Source organism: Patiria miniata, unplaced genomic scaffold, assembly GCF_015706575.1.
Source record: "Patiria miniata isolate m_02_andy unplaced genomic scaffold, ASM1570657v1 HiC_scaffold_20, whole genome shotgun sequence".
NCBI lineage: Eukaryota > Metazoa > Echinodermata > Asteroidea > Valvatida > Asterinidae > Patiria > Patiria miniata.
The window spans coordinates 39119275-39135352 of record NW_024037059.1 but is presented as its reverse complement, the minus strand read 5'-3'; the positions used below and the strand labels follow the sequence as shown (position 1 = coordinate 39135352).

The following is a 16078-nucleotide window of genomic DNA, read 5'->3' as shown; positions in this document are numbered from 1 at the left end:
AGATCACCAGCGATAAATCCTCAGAAAAGCTAACAATATTCAACAAAGTCCTTTTGAATGCCCGTCTTTAAAAAAAAAGTGGTTTTATAAATCATATTGTTAGCCTAACCAGGGTTATTATTAAAGATTTTGTGTGCTTCAGCTGTTGACAATTCTTGAAACAAATATTCTGTGTCCTTTACTTTGTTGTTCAAGAATACACACTAAACTGTTGTTGTTGGGTTTTTTTTTTTTGGGGGGGGGGGACGAAACAGGTTTTAGTGTCATTGCATTTAAATGGTGACATTCTTTCAACGGATTAAGCAATTTCAGTAATTTTTTTCATCTAAACGTAGCTTATGAAATTGCCTTTCCAGTCATTATTATGTTTGGTGCTACATCAATATGAAATATATCTTTTGGGGTTTGGGTTCCGTTATTTTTTTACTCACTTTGTAGAACAAAGCGACCAAGATGGAGGTGCTCTTGATGGCGGTTTACCCTTAGGGGTCTTAAGGTAAATTAGAAATAGATATTCTAATAACATATTGAAGAGAGCATCAACACTGACAATTACGTGGATTCACGTCCTTCGTTGTCTTTTATTTCTAAATAGTTCATTCCATTTAGAGATACTGGCAAATAAGACTTGTGGCTGAAAAGAATCTCGTTAAAGTAACAACGACTGTAAAATACAAAAATGTATGACTACTCATTCCGATCAGCAAAAGATAAAAAAAGGAAAGTTTGCCGTCTTAAATTCTGAGACCAAAAAATCCTGAGTGGCACTTCTGAAATATTAAGGTTAACTTGCAGTTCTAGTTCAAAACAACTGTAACAATCAGCGCGGAAGCAAAAAAAAAAAAAATCATATTACGAGCTTGAAATGCAATAAAATTTACATTAAACTTGACATCTTGTACATCTTAAACTCAGAATATTATTAAGAGTTTGAGTGTGCAATCGAAAGCAGAGTGTGTGGCGAAAGCTGGTGCCAACGGTGGTAAGAAAAACAAAGGAAAAAAACTTGTTCATTTACCATATCTTGGAACAAGCTTTAGGAAAAAAAACATCTCTTTTCACAGTAAAATGTGAACTTAAGTGCCTTAAAAAAGAAGAAATAAACTGTGATATTCAGTGCCCTTAAAAAATAAGAATAAAATGTTCCTTTTTTTTGTAGTGAGGTATTTCATTTAAAAGTCAGAAAAACTTACTTCTGGAGGCACAGAAACTAATCTCATAAAATTCGGAGAAATCATAGACATATTTACAATGTTGTTTTATATAGACTCTAGAACAAGATATTAAACAAAAGCTGATCATCAGAATACTTTAACTAAGATTGTCAGCTACGAATTATAAAAACTGACATTAAAATACAAATTACACAGTTGATTTTACATTTTTGGAAAAAAAAGAGTAAAAGGCCAATATTCTTTATACTGAGGTAATATGGCAGCATGAGTATTTTGAATTTTTGTGGCACAAAACAAAATTGTCGAGAAAAGTTTGTACAAATTCACACACATGAAGTATAATGCACGTCTCCCCTCAAATTGAACCTGTAGCGGTAATATTTTTAATCTCTTCTATCCCCCCCCCTTCACCCTCCAAAAGCCATTACAAGGCAAAGACACAATTTATTACAGTATATATAACAAAGTTTCTAAGCTTTATAGAAAGTCAAGAGGTGATTCTTTATCTCATCTGTCCCAAAACATAACATATTTCCCATCTTTTAGAAAATACAGAAATTTGATAGATGACTCTTGGTCTGGTTTACAAGTTATTTATAAGATGGAATTTGTTTGCGTCGGGTGATATCAATTCAATATTGGGTTTTGCCCTTCACCGACATTTTTTTATTATAAAAATTGTGTACTCTGTGTTGTTTGGTTGTGGCTAACGCTGTTATATCAGCCAACAGACACCGGCAAGTGGTAAGACATCTGCACTAGTAAGCAGGAGATAGCGGGTTCAAGTCCCACCGGAGTAGTTTTTTCTTTCTCATAATTACTCTGGACAACACTTGGTATACTATACCCAGGTGTGCAACTGGGAAATCACAAAAAAAGAGGAAATTCAAAATTTTCCCAGACTTTGTGCAGTGTTTTTCTATTTTCAATGGTGCACATGGGAAGTAAAAAACGAGGAAATCAGCTGATCCGAGGAAAATTTACATGCCTGTATACCGTATTTATAAACAATACGTCGTTGAAGGGCAAAACCTGAGCTTGAGTTTACAAGTTATTTTAAAATGTACCTTCCTTTCAGCAGCATTTTCATGTACATGCTTAATCGCAATTGAACGACAAGAAAAAAATGGTAAAAAAAGACGAAAAGTACTTGAGTGCATATCAAAACTGTCTATGAATCTCATATTTTTCCCAGCCTGTACAGGAAGGTTCATTTTCACAGCACTGATAAAGTAGGAAATACTATATTTTGCTACAGTACCAATTGACATTTTATGAAAAAAAATCCAAAAATACAGGCGGGTTTTGGTAAAATTAACATAACTTTTGTGGATTACTCGCCTTTGCCAATCACTTTCTTGGCATCAAATAAACCACAACAGGAAGCTGTAATAACTGTAAATTTGAACAAAGAGATGATTGAACAGGTTTTGAACCCGGGACCTAAGGCTGGTGATGAGCTCGGTTGGTAGAGCACCAGTGCAGTATTACGGAGGTCGCGGGATCAAACCCTGCTCCATTCAATTTCTTTGTTCAAGTTTTACAATATTTTTTGGCTCAGCAGCTCCATAGAACCTGCCACTTGTTACGTACGTTGACTACCTCGTCAGCACCTGTTTATTCACCTGTTCTTGATCACCTGGTGTCTGGGAACCAGTACATCCATTGTCAGTTGGTGGGGATTTCTCAGGATGATGTGAGCCACTTCAACGTGGGCTTTGTTCAACACATACTCGCCGTTGACAAAGTAAAGGAACTGTCCGGTCTGAAAGCAAGATCAAAAACAAAAGAGGATGCGAGGAACATGCCTAATTCGTGATTCGTGAGCTGGACTGCTCAGTGAGAATTCCAAGAGGATTTGTTTGTTTCCTATTGACAAATAGGATAGCTATTGGCAAATCTGTCTTCAATAAAAGGAAACACATCTTCACATCAAGAAACATCAACATCAAAACACGGCTAAGACTAATCAAATGCTACATCTGGTCAACAGTACTATATGGAGCAGAAACATGGACATTGACGAAAGATTCAATCAACCGACTCGAAGCATTCGAAATGTGGACAACCAGAAGAATGCTGAGCATCCCCTGGATAGTTAAAATGACCAACCAACAAGTCCTTCAAATAGCACTGACAAAGAAATCCCTCATTAAAACAGTAAAATACAGGAAGACAAACCACTTTGGACACATGATGAGAAACCAAATGCTGCAGAAGACTCTTTTGGAAGGCAAAATAGAGGGGAAAAGACCAAGAGGAAGAAGAAGAACATCGTGGTTTGATAATGTGAGAGACTGGACTGGCCTTAGCTACATGGAATGTGCAAGGGCATCTCAGGACAGAGACAGATGGAAATCCATTGCAGCCAACCTTCTGCGAGAAGACGGCACCCGATTGATTGATCATTTGATTATAATGAGTGTTCTGCGCCAACATTTGTTGCTTCCTGAGTAATGGCAAAAAGGGTGTCGTCTAAAGGTTTGTTGATATTGAAGCCTACCTTTAAGCCTGCCTTGGCGGCGGGACCACTAGGATCTACTGTCTGTACATAAGAAGGACCGTCACCTCGCACGACAAACCCGAACCCTACGGAATCACCCAGAATCTGAGAAAAGAAAAACCAACAACAAGAAAATCAAAGTTATGAAGCTATGCGTTTTCCCTAGAATATCATTCTGGGGTTCTTCCCCCACCTGAGCCCTCTAAAACTGTTAATTCTTCTCAGTGTCTTCTCACTGCAGGTTTTTTTTTCAGGCTTGCGAGCTACAGTGCATAGGGTGCTTTTGAGGAATCCTTGGTTTCATTACCAGAAATGAGTGATGATAATAATAATATTGAGAACAAGTTACAATGTATTTACTTTGACGGTCTGTCTGATACAGGTCGCATCCGGGTTCTTCATTTCTTCGGCCGTTGGGCTAAACCCTGCCAGCAGCATGCTTGGCCCGTGGACATCCTGCGACCCCGAACTGGACACGTCCTCATTATCTGATTCTGACGTAAAGTTCATGCTGTCCTCCCGTTCGGGGGAACCAATCTGGAACTTGGGCCGATTCTCCGCGATGACTGGAACATCCATGACCTGGGGGGACTTGGGCCGGACGGGCTGGCTGGGCGACAGGAGTTTCTGATTCTGGGTGGGCATGTTGGTGTCCAGGGAGAGACTTCTGGGTCGATCGTGCATCTCCAAGAGGTCAATGATCTTCAGCTGGATGAAGTCGGGATGGAAGATGTACAGGAGTCTTTCGTCTTTGAAGTGATGCTCCGTTGTAACTAAAAGAATGACAAAATAGTAAAATTTATGAAATGAGATTATGGTCAACCATCTGATCATCCAACAATATCATCCAACAGGTGTCTAGGGTGCATTACCTCATGATTATTATTCGCCTTGCTCAATCAAGTTTATGAAAACATTCCAAGGACCATCTAATCTGAGCTCCTTAGAGGGTACATGAATTGAGCTTAATGCTGCCGCGTGGATGCAAAATCAAACACCACCGCCTCTACCCTCACAGATACCCATTTTTCCCTGGGTGGGGAGAAGCCGTGACAGACTACATGTAAGTGTCTTGCCCAAGGACACGTACACCAGAACCCTAGGCTAGACTGAAACCCGCCATCTTCAGAATTATTGAAACCATGGGATCTTGAGTTCAATACACTAGACCATGAGGTCAAAGCACTTTTTAGAGATACATGCAAGGTGGACTCAATAATTGTAATGCTCAAGTAGCATTTTCCATCGTATCAACAATCTGAAAGGGCTTTACAATTATTCCCCCATTCATCAGGCCACACGACCACGCTGCAGCCGATATCAGCACACACTCGGTCTTCTACCCTCACAGGTACCCACTGATACTCCTGGGTGGAGAGAGGCAATTGTAGTTAAGTATCTTGCCCAAGGGCACAAACATCACGTTCCTGGCAGGGTTCGAACATCGTACATGAGTAAAACACCATATCCACTGGACCATGGCATTCTACACATAAGGTCAATACAAGAGTTTACCCACTTCAAACAGTGCCCTCATGTTGTGTCCACCCCATCTCAGAAAGGCTAATGGAATCTTGACAGACGTCAGCAGAAGCTCTATTAGAAGCATTAGCATAACGAGGGGGAAGTTGAAACTCCCCAATGAAAAACAAGAGAGGCGGGTGGATGGAGGGGAAAGAAGGAAGGAGGTTTAGCCATGCATAATGATCAGTATGCTGAATCTGCTCTTTGTGCACGGTCCACTTGCGTGTGGTGCACGGTATGCGGACGTGGTTGAAACCATCCACATGGCCGTCTGGCATGAACAATTTCTCGTTACGCTACCGATCAGAAGCACTCACCATGTTGGATAAGATCGAGCTCCAGGAGATCCTTGCCCAGGCCGATGGCTTCTTGTCTCGTTGAGCACTTGCCGCTCGTCACCAACCAGTTCACCAACTGGGTGCCGTAAAAACTCTGTTAGGAGAATCAGACAGGTTGCTATTAAGCCAATAGTCTCGGAAAACCCACCCCACCTCAACTGCAATTTTTCTTAAGTAACCCCCTCCCCCACCCCCCGCCTCACTCCCAAAAATGAAAAATTTCATTTTAACAAAAATGGATTAACCCATCAGGAACTGTCATACATTGTATTACATTGTGTATATTGACTGATGAATCCTTAAAACCATATAGAGTACTCAGGCGGTTTTGGGCCCTGAAGGGAGTAACAGGCAGGGCCTTCTTATTTACTTCTTATTACTCCCTGTACCCCCCACCTCCCTGATTCCCTGATTCACAGGTACAATGTGAAAGAGATATATTATACAGTTGCAAATGGTTATGACGTTATTGTAATACCTTGGTCCGCAAGAGTGGAGTTGGATATTGTTTCCCTCATACACCCATTCTAGGCAAGCGGTGGTTGACGGCAATATTGACAAGATTTATCATATCCACCCTCAGAAACTTACGCACTCAGACCCGAGATTTCGGACAACACCAAAGCCTCATGTTCTACGACACTCCTTTTAGCAACAGGTGCAGCTCATACATACCTTCTCATACATGGCGCCAAAATCATTATGTAGCTTCATGATGGAACCATTGCCAAGTCGTGTTTGTCTAGAATAGGACAAAAGACATAAAACTTCCAAATTACTCCCTCAAATTCTATGTAGGGTCTTTTTTTTATGTATTCAACAAGACGAGATGAGCATGGTAAACATAGTCCCAGAGCCTAAACAATGCTACTCAATTCATTCATAACGACCATTCACTGGAAGTCTGGGCAGATGTAGCCCGATCCCTGGCATCCTTTACAACAGCAATGGCTAGCTCACAAGTGAGTCTGAGAAACAGCCAGTCAGTCAGTCTTGTTACTTGGTTGGTTCCTCTCCAAAATACTCCACTGGGGAGTTTTAACAGGAGGCCAAAAACACCAGGGCAAACCCCTTCTCTTTTAGCGATAAGTGTTACTGGGTTATTTTACGTGCCTTGCATTACACAACACACGAGACCTACATTGAACACGTACGGCTTTATGCCCATCCAAAGGACGAAGCAATAATGGTTAAGTGCCTTGCTTAAGGGCACAAGTGTCAAGACCCGGGCTCGAACCCACATTCTGCTGCCTCTGAAACACCAGAGCACGAGTCCGATGCAATGCTCTTAACCGCTAAGCCATCAGTCAGGTACAAGGAGTACTATAGGCTGGACCTCTAAGACCAGCAAAAACTGTGACATTTGGACATTGTGATATAAAATAAAATAACTCACTCGTGACACAGCTGATGTCCTTTGATGTACAGCTCTGTTTCTCTGCTCAGAGGTAGGGTACTGTCGTCTACCCTGAACCGGTAGAACAGGTAGGTGTCTTTAAAATGATGGTCGTCACACACTGATTGGATAAATTTAAAAAAATCGAGCAAGTGTTATGTACTTGAAATCTGATTAAAATGAGATTTAGCATAAAGAATGCAAGGTTTGTGGTAACGACATGGGAATAACATCTCTTTTGAATTGTGTGGTTATGAGAAGAACCAGTTGTTTTAACTCGACATTTCAAACAGTGCACTGTTCATCATAAAAAGACTGATGAGATTTAGGTTTAACTAAGTCAAATTGATTCTCCTTCCCCCTTTTTTTTTTCATATTTCTTTTCCGATGATGAGTACAGTTTCCTATTACAACATGATGTCAGTTAGCCGCAACCAGGTCTTTATTACATCAGTTAAGATCATCTGCTGAAATTAGTAAATCTTTGGGCTTTTTTTTCTCATTAGAATGAATGCTATCCTTACCGTGATGAATAACGTTATGCCGTTGCAGTATGCTCAGCATTGCGGCCGCTTCTGGTCTGTCTTTGACGCTTCCGTGTTTGATCAGCCAATCAACAGCCTCGCTGCCCACAAAGCATTTTGGGTACATTCGGAGGTGGTAACGTCTGTCCTTAACCATTGCTGGACTGCAGTTGTGAAAACTCAATCTAGGACAAAACAGGGGAAAATAAACCTTTATTGAGATAGTTTTAAAACTTTTGGTGCACATAACGCAGGATCATAACACAGATTGGATTCCACTTCCCTTAACCAGTTCACGTAAGATGACGTGTACACATGCAAAGGTTTTGCGGTATTTGGTATAGATGACGGATAAACACGCAACAAGCGAGGCCGGAAATATCTGTCTGCGACCCGCTCGCAGCGAGCGAGGCCGGAAATATCAGGGTGTGCTACCCGCAGATGATGGCCTGAACCCGTCTGGCCTCGAGGTTAGCGAAAAACAATCCTGCACCTGGGTCCGGTCGATGTCAAAATAATCCCAGCGCAAAGTGGTTAAACAAAAGTAGGCTCTCCTTCAAGACAGCCTTTTGGAAAAAAAACTTGCCATCCTTTCTTGCTAAAACCAACGAAGGGAAAAACGGATCCTGGACACTGCTAGGACTGTCCTGTATATACCAAGTACTCAAATTTCCGATCATCAACCGAATATTTGAGTACTCTTTTTTTGCCGGTTTGAATATTCGAAAACAGAAAAAAAATACGCACACGTATACACAACTGTGATGTTATTTTTATCGTAAAGTTGCAGCAGGTGCCACTTTTTGGTCGACGCTAATTTTTTTTTTGTCGACGGCAGTTCATTGTTCACATTCTTTTAGAAGGTTGAAGCCCTTTACAGTAATAAAATATATTACTGCATTACTCATGGGCCCCATCAGTTGTAGCTGGCACTTTCAAATATCCGAATAATCGGTCACACCCAGTTTTTAGTAATCGAATACTAAATTATTGAAAACTGGACAGCCCTAGACACTGCGCTCTACTGCCAACCTTTTCAGATAGCAAAGCCTCAAACTGCTCTGGCTCAATTGTCCCCTGTAATGTTTCAATTCACACTTTTTATAAACTTTCTCCAGAAAATGGCCTGCAAGTTTAAGCTGCGGGATAGCAGCTCAATAAATCATGTCTCTCCGTTTAGTCCGTTAGTTAGTTTGTAACAAACGTTGAGACTGTCTATTGCTCCTACATACTTTGACTGATTTCAACCAAACTTTGTCAAGTAGCCCAGCCCCAACATGTCACATGACCAAATTGGGGGTCAAAGGTCATCATGGGGTCACTGGGATCAAAAAGCTGATTTTTTTTTTACCTCAAAAACACTACTCCTTCCAGAAATTACATGACTCATGCATGAACACGAGTTTGTTGGCCCACAGCTTCCAAGATATTTCCAATTCAGCTTGTTTTTAAGTCAGAGAAACTATTGAGGAATAACCCAGTGGTCCTTTTCCCATGCTCATTTTGTAAGATTCCCCCCACACCCTTAAAGGGAATACATCATTTGCTTTTGCTGTAATTTTCAGAAATGGATGGAATTGGGGGTTGGAAATATATATAGCAAATATAGTTACACTGACTTTTATTAGGTTTTGGTTTCGAAAATGCTATAAAAACCAAGAAAAACAATCATTTTCTTGTAGTCCCTGACTCCAAATAAGAAGAAACAGAGCAGTTTACATAAATTGGGGAATTGTAAGGTCAGGGAACCAGTCTAGCTGGCTTGTACCCGTTCATAGGTGTGTAATCGATTGCAAACAAGTGCGATGGTCAATTGGGGCCAGTATTTGAAAAAAAGCCAGTTTTCTCCAACGCTGGTCGGCCGACCAGCGTTGGAAATTGATACAAAAATACCACTTTTCTTAAAAATGACAGTATACCAGGTGCCATGATTTTACAGGATGCTTTACACTGTCATTCACTAACAGTCCAGCAAGGTATTTCAAAATGATTTGGTAGTTTTATCTTTTGATGTTTGCAAATGTTGTATTTTCCCTCTAAGGGATGTGGTACTCAAAGGCTTAGCCCCTTTAATACATCTTCTCCCTATATTTAGCACCACTGATGATTCAGAACAAATCCAGATTTCTGTGAAGTGGTCGACGAAACTAATTGCTTCCTTATCTTCAGTATTTGACAAGCCACTTAAAAGCTTGGTAACTATTTCCTGCAAAAGTAAATACATTCTGAAAGCTCTGGATGATCAGTAAATACGAAAGTTGAGGGAACAATGGCTGAATGACGTCAATTTTTGAAATTATTTGGAGGACAGTACCAGCAAACGTGGCAAATATCCTCAGCAAACTTCCCCTTTATAGGCCTAATTTTTTTCGTTTCAACTTTGAAAACTACATGGGTATAAAGTGTTCTTGGAAATGATACCATTTGTCTGACTAATGGGTGGTGACGTATGACAAGACCAAACTGTTTCACTGCACAGTACATGTATCTCTCAGATAGATCATTTGAGGAACTTGTTGAGTTCGTACATCAGTCACTAAATTTAAAGGGAATATACAACATAAACATCAAAAAATAAAACCAGCAAGTTTTTACGAAATACCTTACTAGGATGTTGGTAAATGACAGTCTAAAGCATCCTGTAAAATTATGGCACCTGGTGTGAAGTCATTTTCAAGAAAATTGTATTTTTGTATACATTTCCAACGGTGGTCGGCCGACCACCGTTGGAAAAACCTAACTATTTTTCAACTACTACTCCAACTGTACACTTTTTTAGTCCAAATTTTGTTTGCTATTGGTTACATGTTCATGAATGGGTGCAGGCCAGCTAGACTGGTTCCCTTACCGTACAATTTTCCGGCATTTATAAATTGATCCATTTTATCTTTAGTGGAGTCAAGGAACCAGACTACTTGAACATTTTTGTTTTTCTTAGTTTTTCCAGCTTTTTCGAACACAAAACTTCAAACATGTCAGTGTAACAATATTTGATCTATTATACTCACCCCCTCAAATAGTTCATTTCTGAAAATTACAGCAAAAGCCAATGATGTACATAATTCCCTTTAAAGTCAAACTTACAAAAAAAAGAAAAGAAATACACATGTGTAAAAGAATATAACTGCTGTAAACTGTTTTACTGATTGAACTGAAATACACAAATAATAGACGTAAGATAGGCCTGATGTTTTGACCCCAGTGGCAAAATGAAAGTGGAACATCAAACAAGTAATGAACGCACACCATGCACAATCGCTCACTGCACAATCCTCCATGCATTATGGCATGTTTTCAACAATTATGAGCTGTTTATATGCAGATACACAAATCACCATGGTAACACAACCAACTGATTTGGCACTTTTTGTTCCGCTCAGGTCAAGGTCAAAGGTCACCAGCATCAGCTGATCCTCAGCAGCTGTAGCGAGGGCAGATCATTGATCTTTGAACTTGATGTACTCCAAGTGAACCTGTTGAACAGACAGGCACAGCGTTCGCAGGAAATACACTGGGATTAGCAGTATAGATTTGTAGCCTTGACCTAGGATTGCGCAAAGTAAAAATGCACAACATTGTCTAGGTATTCTATGGGATACATTTATGCACAATGTATCGTATAGGCCTACTATTCAGTACCCTAAATTTGGATTTGTAATGAAACAGGCCTACTTGTTTCAATGTTCACACTTAAACCAAAAAAAAAAGTCTCCGGTTTCTGGTATGGAGCTTGCCCAAAAAGTAGTGCGGCGACGCAGCTTTTTTTTTTTTTTACCTGATTTTTTTGCTTCAAATGTCGGCTGATGACTGCAAATGGTGCCCGACTAAACTTAGTGCAAATATATGGGAGTCCAGAGAGGCCACATAAAGCTTATTCTAGACCATAACCCAATCTAAAAACACGTTAAAATTGTGCAGCAGCAGAATACCAGTCAAACCAGTGAGTTTGGCGGTTTTGAGACATCATCTTTCATTGAAAAAAAAACTTTTTCATTTTGCCGACGCGCATGGCTACGGCGACGCGCGCGCATACCAGAAACCGGAGACTTTTTTTTTTGGCCTTAGGGTTTGTGAAAAATCATTGGAAAAATCAGGACAGTGAGGGTTAAAATTAAGTTAAAGCAGAGGAAAATGTAATTGTTTGAACTCCTGAAATAACTAAATTCCAAATAGTTTGCGTCCAATTATAGGCCAGTTCCCTTCAGAAGTATTTGAATTTGATTGGGAATATTGTAAATAAAGGCATGTATTTAAAACTGATAAGCAGGTGATTCTTTAATACAGTTTATCACTGGATCAAAGTACTCAACTTATGGGTAGTTGTGTGAATTAGATTTGTTAAGTGGTTTATACGCAACAGCAGAGCAAACAAGGTCAAAGTTGGTTGATGCAATCTCAAATTAGCACTGGATTTATTTTAAGAACATCTTACAAGTTCTGCTTATTATGAACTGTTGGTCTAGTATCCATTTAATTTTAGTTTTATATTTGTTTTACAACCTCAGTTCGCAAAGAAAGTAAAGTTACATGCAGTCAAGTTTGCTTTTTGGCACCTAAAAAGATTGAAAAAAATGCCAACAATTATATTCAAATGGCAATACATGACAGACTCCCCTTTTTAATTTAGGGGATACTGTTTTATACAGTTCAGTGAGACTAAAACATTTATAAAAAAAATTAAAAATAGAAAGATGGGGAGTTTAGTTGATGATTGGTTCCTAAAATCGAAAGCGAATTGCGGAAAACCGAAGATTTAAATCCCAAACTTCTTCAGTACGCAGCAGAATTTACAAAAGAATGTCTGCATTCAAATGAACGTACATGTACAAACAGAAGAAAAGAGCAAATGTTTACAGTTCTATGGCACAGTAAATGTCTGCAGTTTTATCACTCAGCACATGGGACAGCGATAAGAGGATTAACACGCAGTCCAATTTACAGTGACTACCACCTGTGGTCCCTTCAAAGCAACAACAAAAGACCAGGGATAACTGGTTTGCACAGCCTAGCCAGCACAAAAGGTGGGCCCACCCATTCTGTTAATAAACAGTTATAGTCAGTGGTCAACAGCCAGCTAGCAGTATGCAGTTATATGTTAATGGCCTGCCTTTCTGAGAAAAATGTGGGTGGATTTTCCCTACAGTCAATCAATCAATAGCAGGTGCATACAGGAGCAGTTGACATGAACGTAATGAATGTGAGCAGTCATGTATGGTGTGTGCCAGATCCATGCCAAATGTTTGTTTAATGCCTTGATCAGCATGCATGTTCACAGCTGTGCAAGTACATACATGTACAATATGCACATATGTATACATCATTGCTTGATTCAGTTCTATTTAATGCATTTCAAACAATATTTATTTCGATATTCAAACTCAAAATGGAATGAACTTTTGAAATTCACCCTATTTTTTATATCACTCCTGTTTTATTAAGTGCCTATGGATTTGTAAAAATGGAAGAAATGACAGTTTTTGTTTTGGATGTTTGTTGGGTTGTTTTGGATGTTTTGTTTTTCGGGGGGGGGGGGGGGGGGACCTAATCAACATTAGACTGAAATAATGTGAAAATATAAGACATGTTTATGGGATGTCCCAAAATCTGATTTGTACATCTTCTCAGCTTATCTAAAAAAAAAAAAACCATCAGATTTTTTGGCGTTGGAAGTTCTTGGATTCAACAGCATTTAAGATACAAAATACAAGCATTCTCTTAAAAATTCGAATGAATAGTGAAATAAGTTCCATTTTCTTCTGATTCTCTTCTGGTCTTCCAATGATCATCTCTACTGGCTTTCTTCCGACCTTCTCAACTTACCTCAGCTTTTCACCGATGATGAGGATCTTGCCAAACACTTGGTTGCTCAGCGAGGCCGTTGAGGATGACCTCTGAGGTTTGGAGACGGTCAAACCAATCTGGCCGGTCGATTTCCGCTCGCCATTCTGCGAGTTATTGTTTGGCGAAAACATTGCGGTGGACAGCTTAATGTCTTCAGGTTCTGAGAATGTTTAAGTAGTTTAGGTGGTTGGTGGTTCACTTTTAGTGATTCAGTTGCTGCAATTTCAACGTTGAAATCTTTCTGGGCAGACACTCCAAAATTCCAAATTTGTTTGTTCGTCTGACCGGCATCGGGTCAAACATGCGTTTTTCAAAAACAGTTGATATCTTTCCGCCCTTTCAGATTTTGGAAAGCAGTCTCTCCTGTGTTTGTTCGTCTGACCGCGGATCAATTTAAAGTTTGACAGTTCCAACTCCTTGATCATTCAACAAACTTAACGATTGGATAATATCGCTCGAAGATTCACTAAAACCTAAAAGTTCTGGAAGTTCCAAGAGCAAGATGCTCCCGCTCGTACCTTCACATCTTGATTCCAGCTCATTTTTCTGTTGATACTAAGTGCTCCACACAGCGTCTCGTAAGTAATAGTATGTATGTGTGCAAGCTGGAGGATTTCACATTTTCAAAGCCGCACTATACTCCTGCACGCACGTATCGCTGCACTGTACACTTCCCAGCTGCTCCAACCAATCAAGGTGACTTAGCTTCAGCAGGTGCCTACTGCCCACAATGCTGTATACAAAGAAAATACGGAATCATTCCAATTATATTATAAATACACACAAATTATACAAACAGACTTACACCTTTAATGCAATAGAGCTCAACAATGACCAGGTTATCCAACAGTACAGGGTCCATCAGCAATGAGTTGATACAATGCCAATTAGCATACGAGTTCGAGTATCGGCAATGCCCGGAACAAGCCTTCAAATCTTTATTTATAATCAGAATCTAGATAATTTGCCGACTCAGTGTGGGATAGCTCTCATCATTGCTGCCAACGCCATGCACATAAAAAGAGGCAATTTTGCCACGGCTGTTTTACGCCCTGCTGGGCAGCTGTTGTTTGCTGTAACAGAAGTCACTTTCAGCAGGTGCGAGCACTCTATTTAATGAGACCGTCATCAGACGTTTCAGATTATGTTTCTTTCAGTCTTTGTTCGACCAAAATTGTTTACCTTTCCTCGGCACTTGTCACAAGGCACACAACGTTTGCACATGAGTCCTATCACAAACTGACTCTGTAGCGAGGCATCGGGTCAAACATGCATTTTTCAAAAACAGTTGGTATCTTCCCGCCCTTTCGGATTGTCCAATTTTGGAAAGCAGTCTCTCCTGTTTGATGTTTTTGAAACTGATGTCACCACGGATGACAACAGAGTCAGAGTACGTCTAATTGCCTGTTGTAGTTTTGGATTATAATTTTAGCCATTTTTAGAGAACATAGAATCAAAGTTAATATATTTTCCATAGTATAAACCAGCATTTAGTGCCATGTTTACATGAATACAAAATTCAGCATGTTCAGCAGGTATGTACATTGTATAACAAATGCCCTGTTCCAAACCACGCGTGCAGCAAACATCGCCACCTTATTGCCAATATTCACATAATAAAAGTTCAGGCCTATTTTTTTTTTTATAAAACATTTAAATTATAGGGCCTATTTGTTTGTTTATAGGTAAATACAAAAACAATGCGTAGGAGCCTATCTAAAATGTGATTCATCAATATCGTTCATACATCCATAAAGATTAACTTTAAACCATAGATCATATCTGGCCATCACTTGTCACCCTGCTGTGCACAAATCGTATGAGACTGGTCTGAACATTTTAAGGGAAAGATTTCCATAAATACGAAGTTCACTCAACACCCTGTGTACAAACCCTATGAGATTGGACTGAAAAATTTTAAGTGTTTTCTAAGAAAATGCTTGTATTTTCTCACTGCTCAAATTGACTTTGATGACATGAAATTGCTATCTGGGGGCTTGTTAGTCAATACAGAGGAAAATTAGTGAACTTCTTATATGGAAATCTTTCCTTTTTAAGTGTTTTCTCAGTAAAAACTTCAATATTTTCCCGGCTAAATTAGACTTTTTAGGACATAGGCCCTAGGCGCAGGCCTATCATTTTCTGATGGCTGATTATGATACTTGATACTATGATAGCTTGAGTAACTCCAGCTGACATGCTCCATAGTCATTCACATGTGAATGAATATGGAGCATGTCAGCTGGAGTTACTCAAGCTATACTGAATGATACTTGATAGAGATAGTGATAGTGATAGGTCACTGAAGGGACAAATTAGTGATGGCCAGATATGGGAATCTTTCCTAGATCCGTACGTAACGTATAACACTCAACAGTGGAAAATGATCATGGAGGAAGGAACAGACAGGCGCAGGCCCTATATCTGTATAAACGTAATAGTCTAGATAGGTTACGTAGCTACGTCGCGTCGCGTCCATCAGCATGTACCTACACATTTTCAACAACCTGACCTGAACGCCGAACGTTCGTTGACAGCTGTGCAACTTACAAGTTGATCAAGAGTCCGACGTGAGAATCGACGGCGGATTTTCAACAGCAAGTTCTACAGAAAAGCCGGCAACACAAGGATGAACCGGTTACGCTAGTAATGTTGTGTTCACATGATCATGATCACTTGTAAAATCAACAAAAATGACGCTGATCAACACATCAACAACGTCATCATCAACGTGCGGGCAAACAAAATAGTGGCGGTAGCGACCGCTCCCAGACGTT

At 39.8% G+C, this 16078-nt stretch overlaps 1 protein-coding gene across 2 annotated transcripts; it reads right to left on the bottom strand.

Annotated features, from left to right (window-relative positions):
- Nucleotides 1–552: 552 nt before the first annotated feature.
- Nucleotides 553–16063, bottom strand: LOC119729080 (DEP domain-containing mTOR-interacting protein-like). 2 transcript variants are annotated; one of them, XM_038201584.1, is made up of 9 exons: nucleotides 15852–16063; nucleotides 13281–14034; nucleotides 7461–7645; nucleotides 6937–7057; nucleotides 6216–6282; nucleotides 5520–5634; nucleotides 4039–4451; nucleotides 3679–3783; nucleotides 553–2940 (listed from the first exon to the last, which is right to left on the bottom strand). In XM_038201584.1, the coding sequence occupies exons 2-9, from the start codon at nucleotides 13430–13432 to the stop codon at nucleotides 2797–2799; spliced, it is 1302 nt and encodes a 433-aa protein (XP_038057512.1). In that variant the 5' UTR covers nucleotides 13433–14034; nucleotides 15852–16063; the 3' UTR covers nucleotides 553–2796. The 2 variants fall into 2 exon arrangements, with proteins under 2 accessions (XP_038057512.1, XP_038057513.1); XM_038201585.1 differs by lacking the exon at nucleotides 15852–16063 and adding an exon at nucleotides 14484–14963.
- Between the last annotated feature and the right edge of the window lie 15 nt (nucleotides 16064–16078).

What these genes read in the sequence shown, in the direction of transcription:
- LOC119729080 (XM_038201584.1), bottom strand. Translation starts at nt 13,432, where the DNA reads ATGTTTTCGCCAAACAATAACTCGCAGAATGGCGAGCGGAAATCGACC. An exon ending in GGACATCAGCTGTGTCACGA is followed by an intron (nt 6,283 to 6,936) that starts GTGAGTTATTTT and finishes GTCCTATTCTAG; the next exon opens with ACAAACACGACTTGGCAATG. An exon ending in TTGGCGCCATGTATGAGAAG is followed by an intron (nt 5,635 to 6,215) that starts GTATGTATGAGC and finishes TTCTCCTAACAG; the next exon opens with AGTTTTTACGGCACCCAGTT.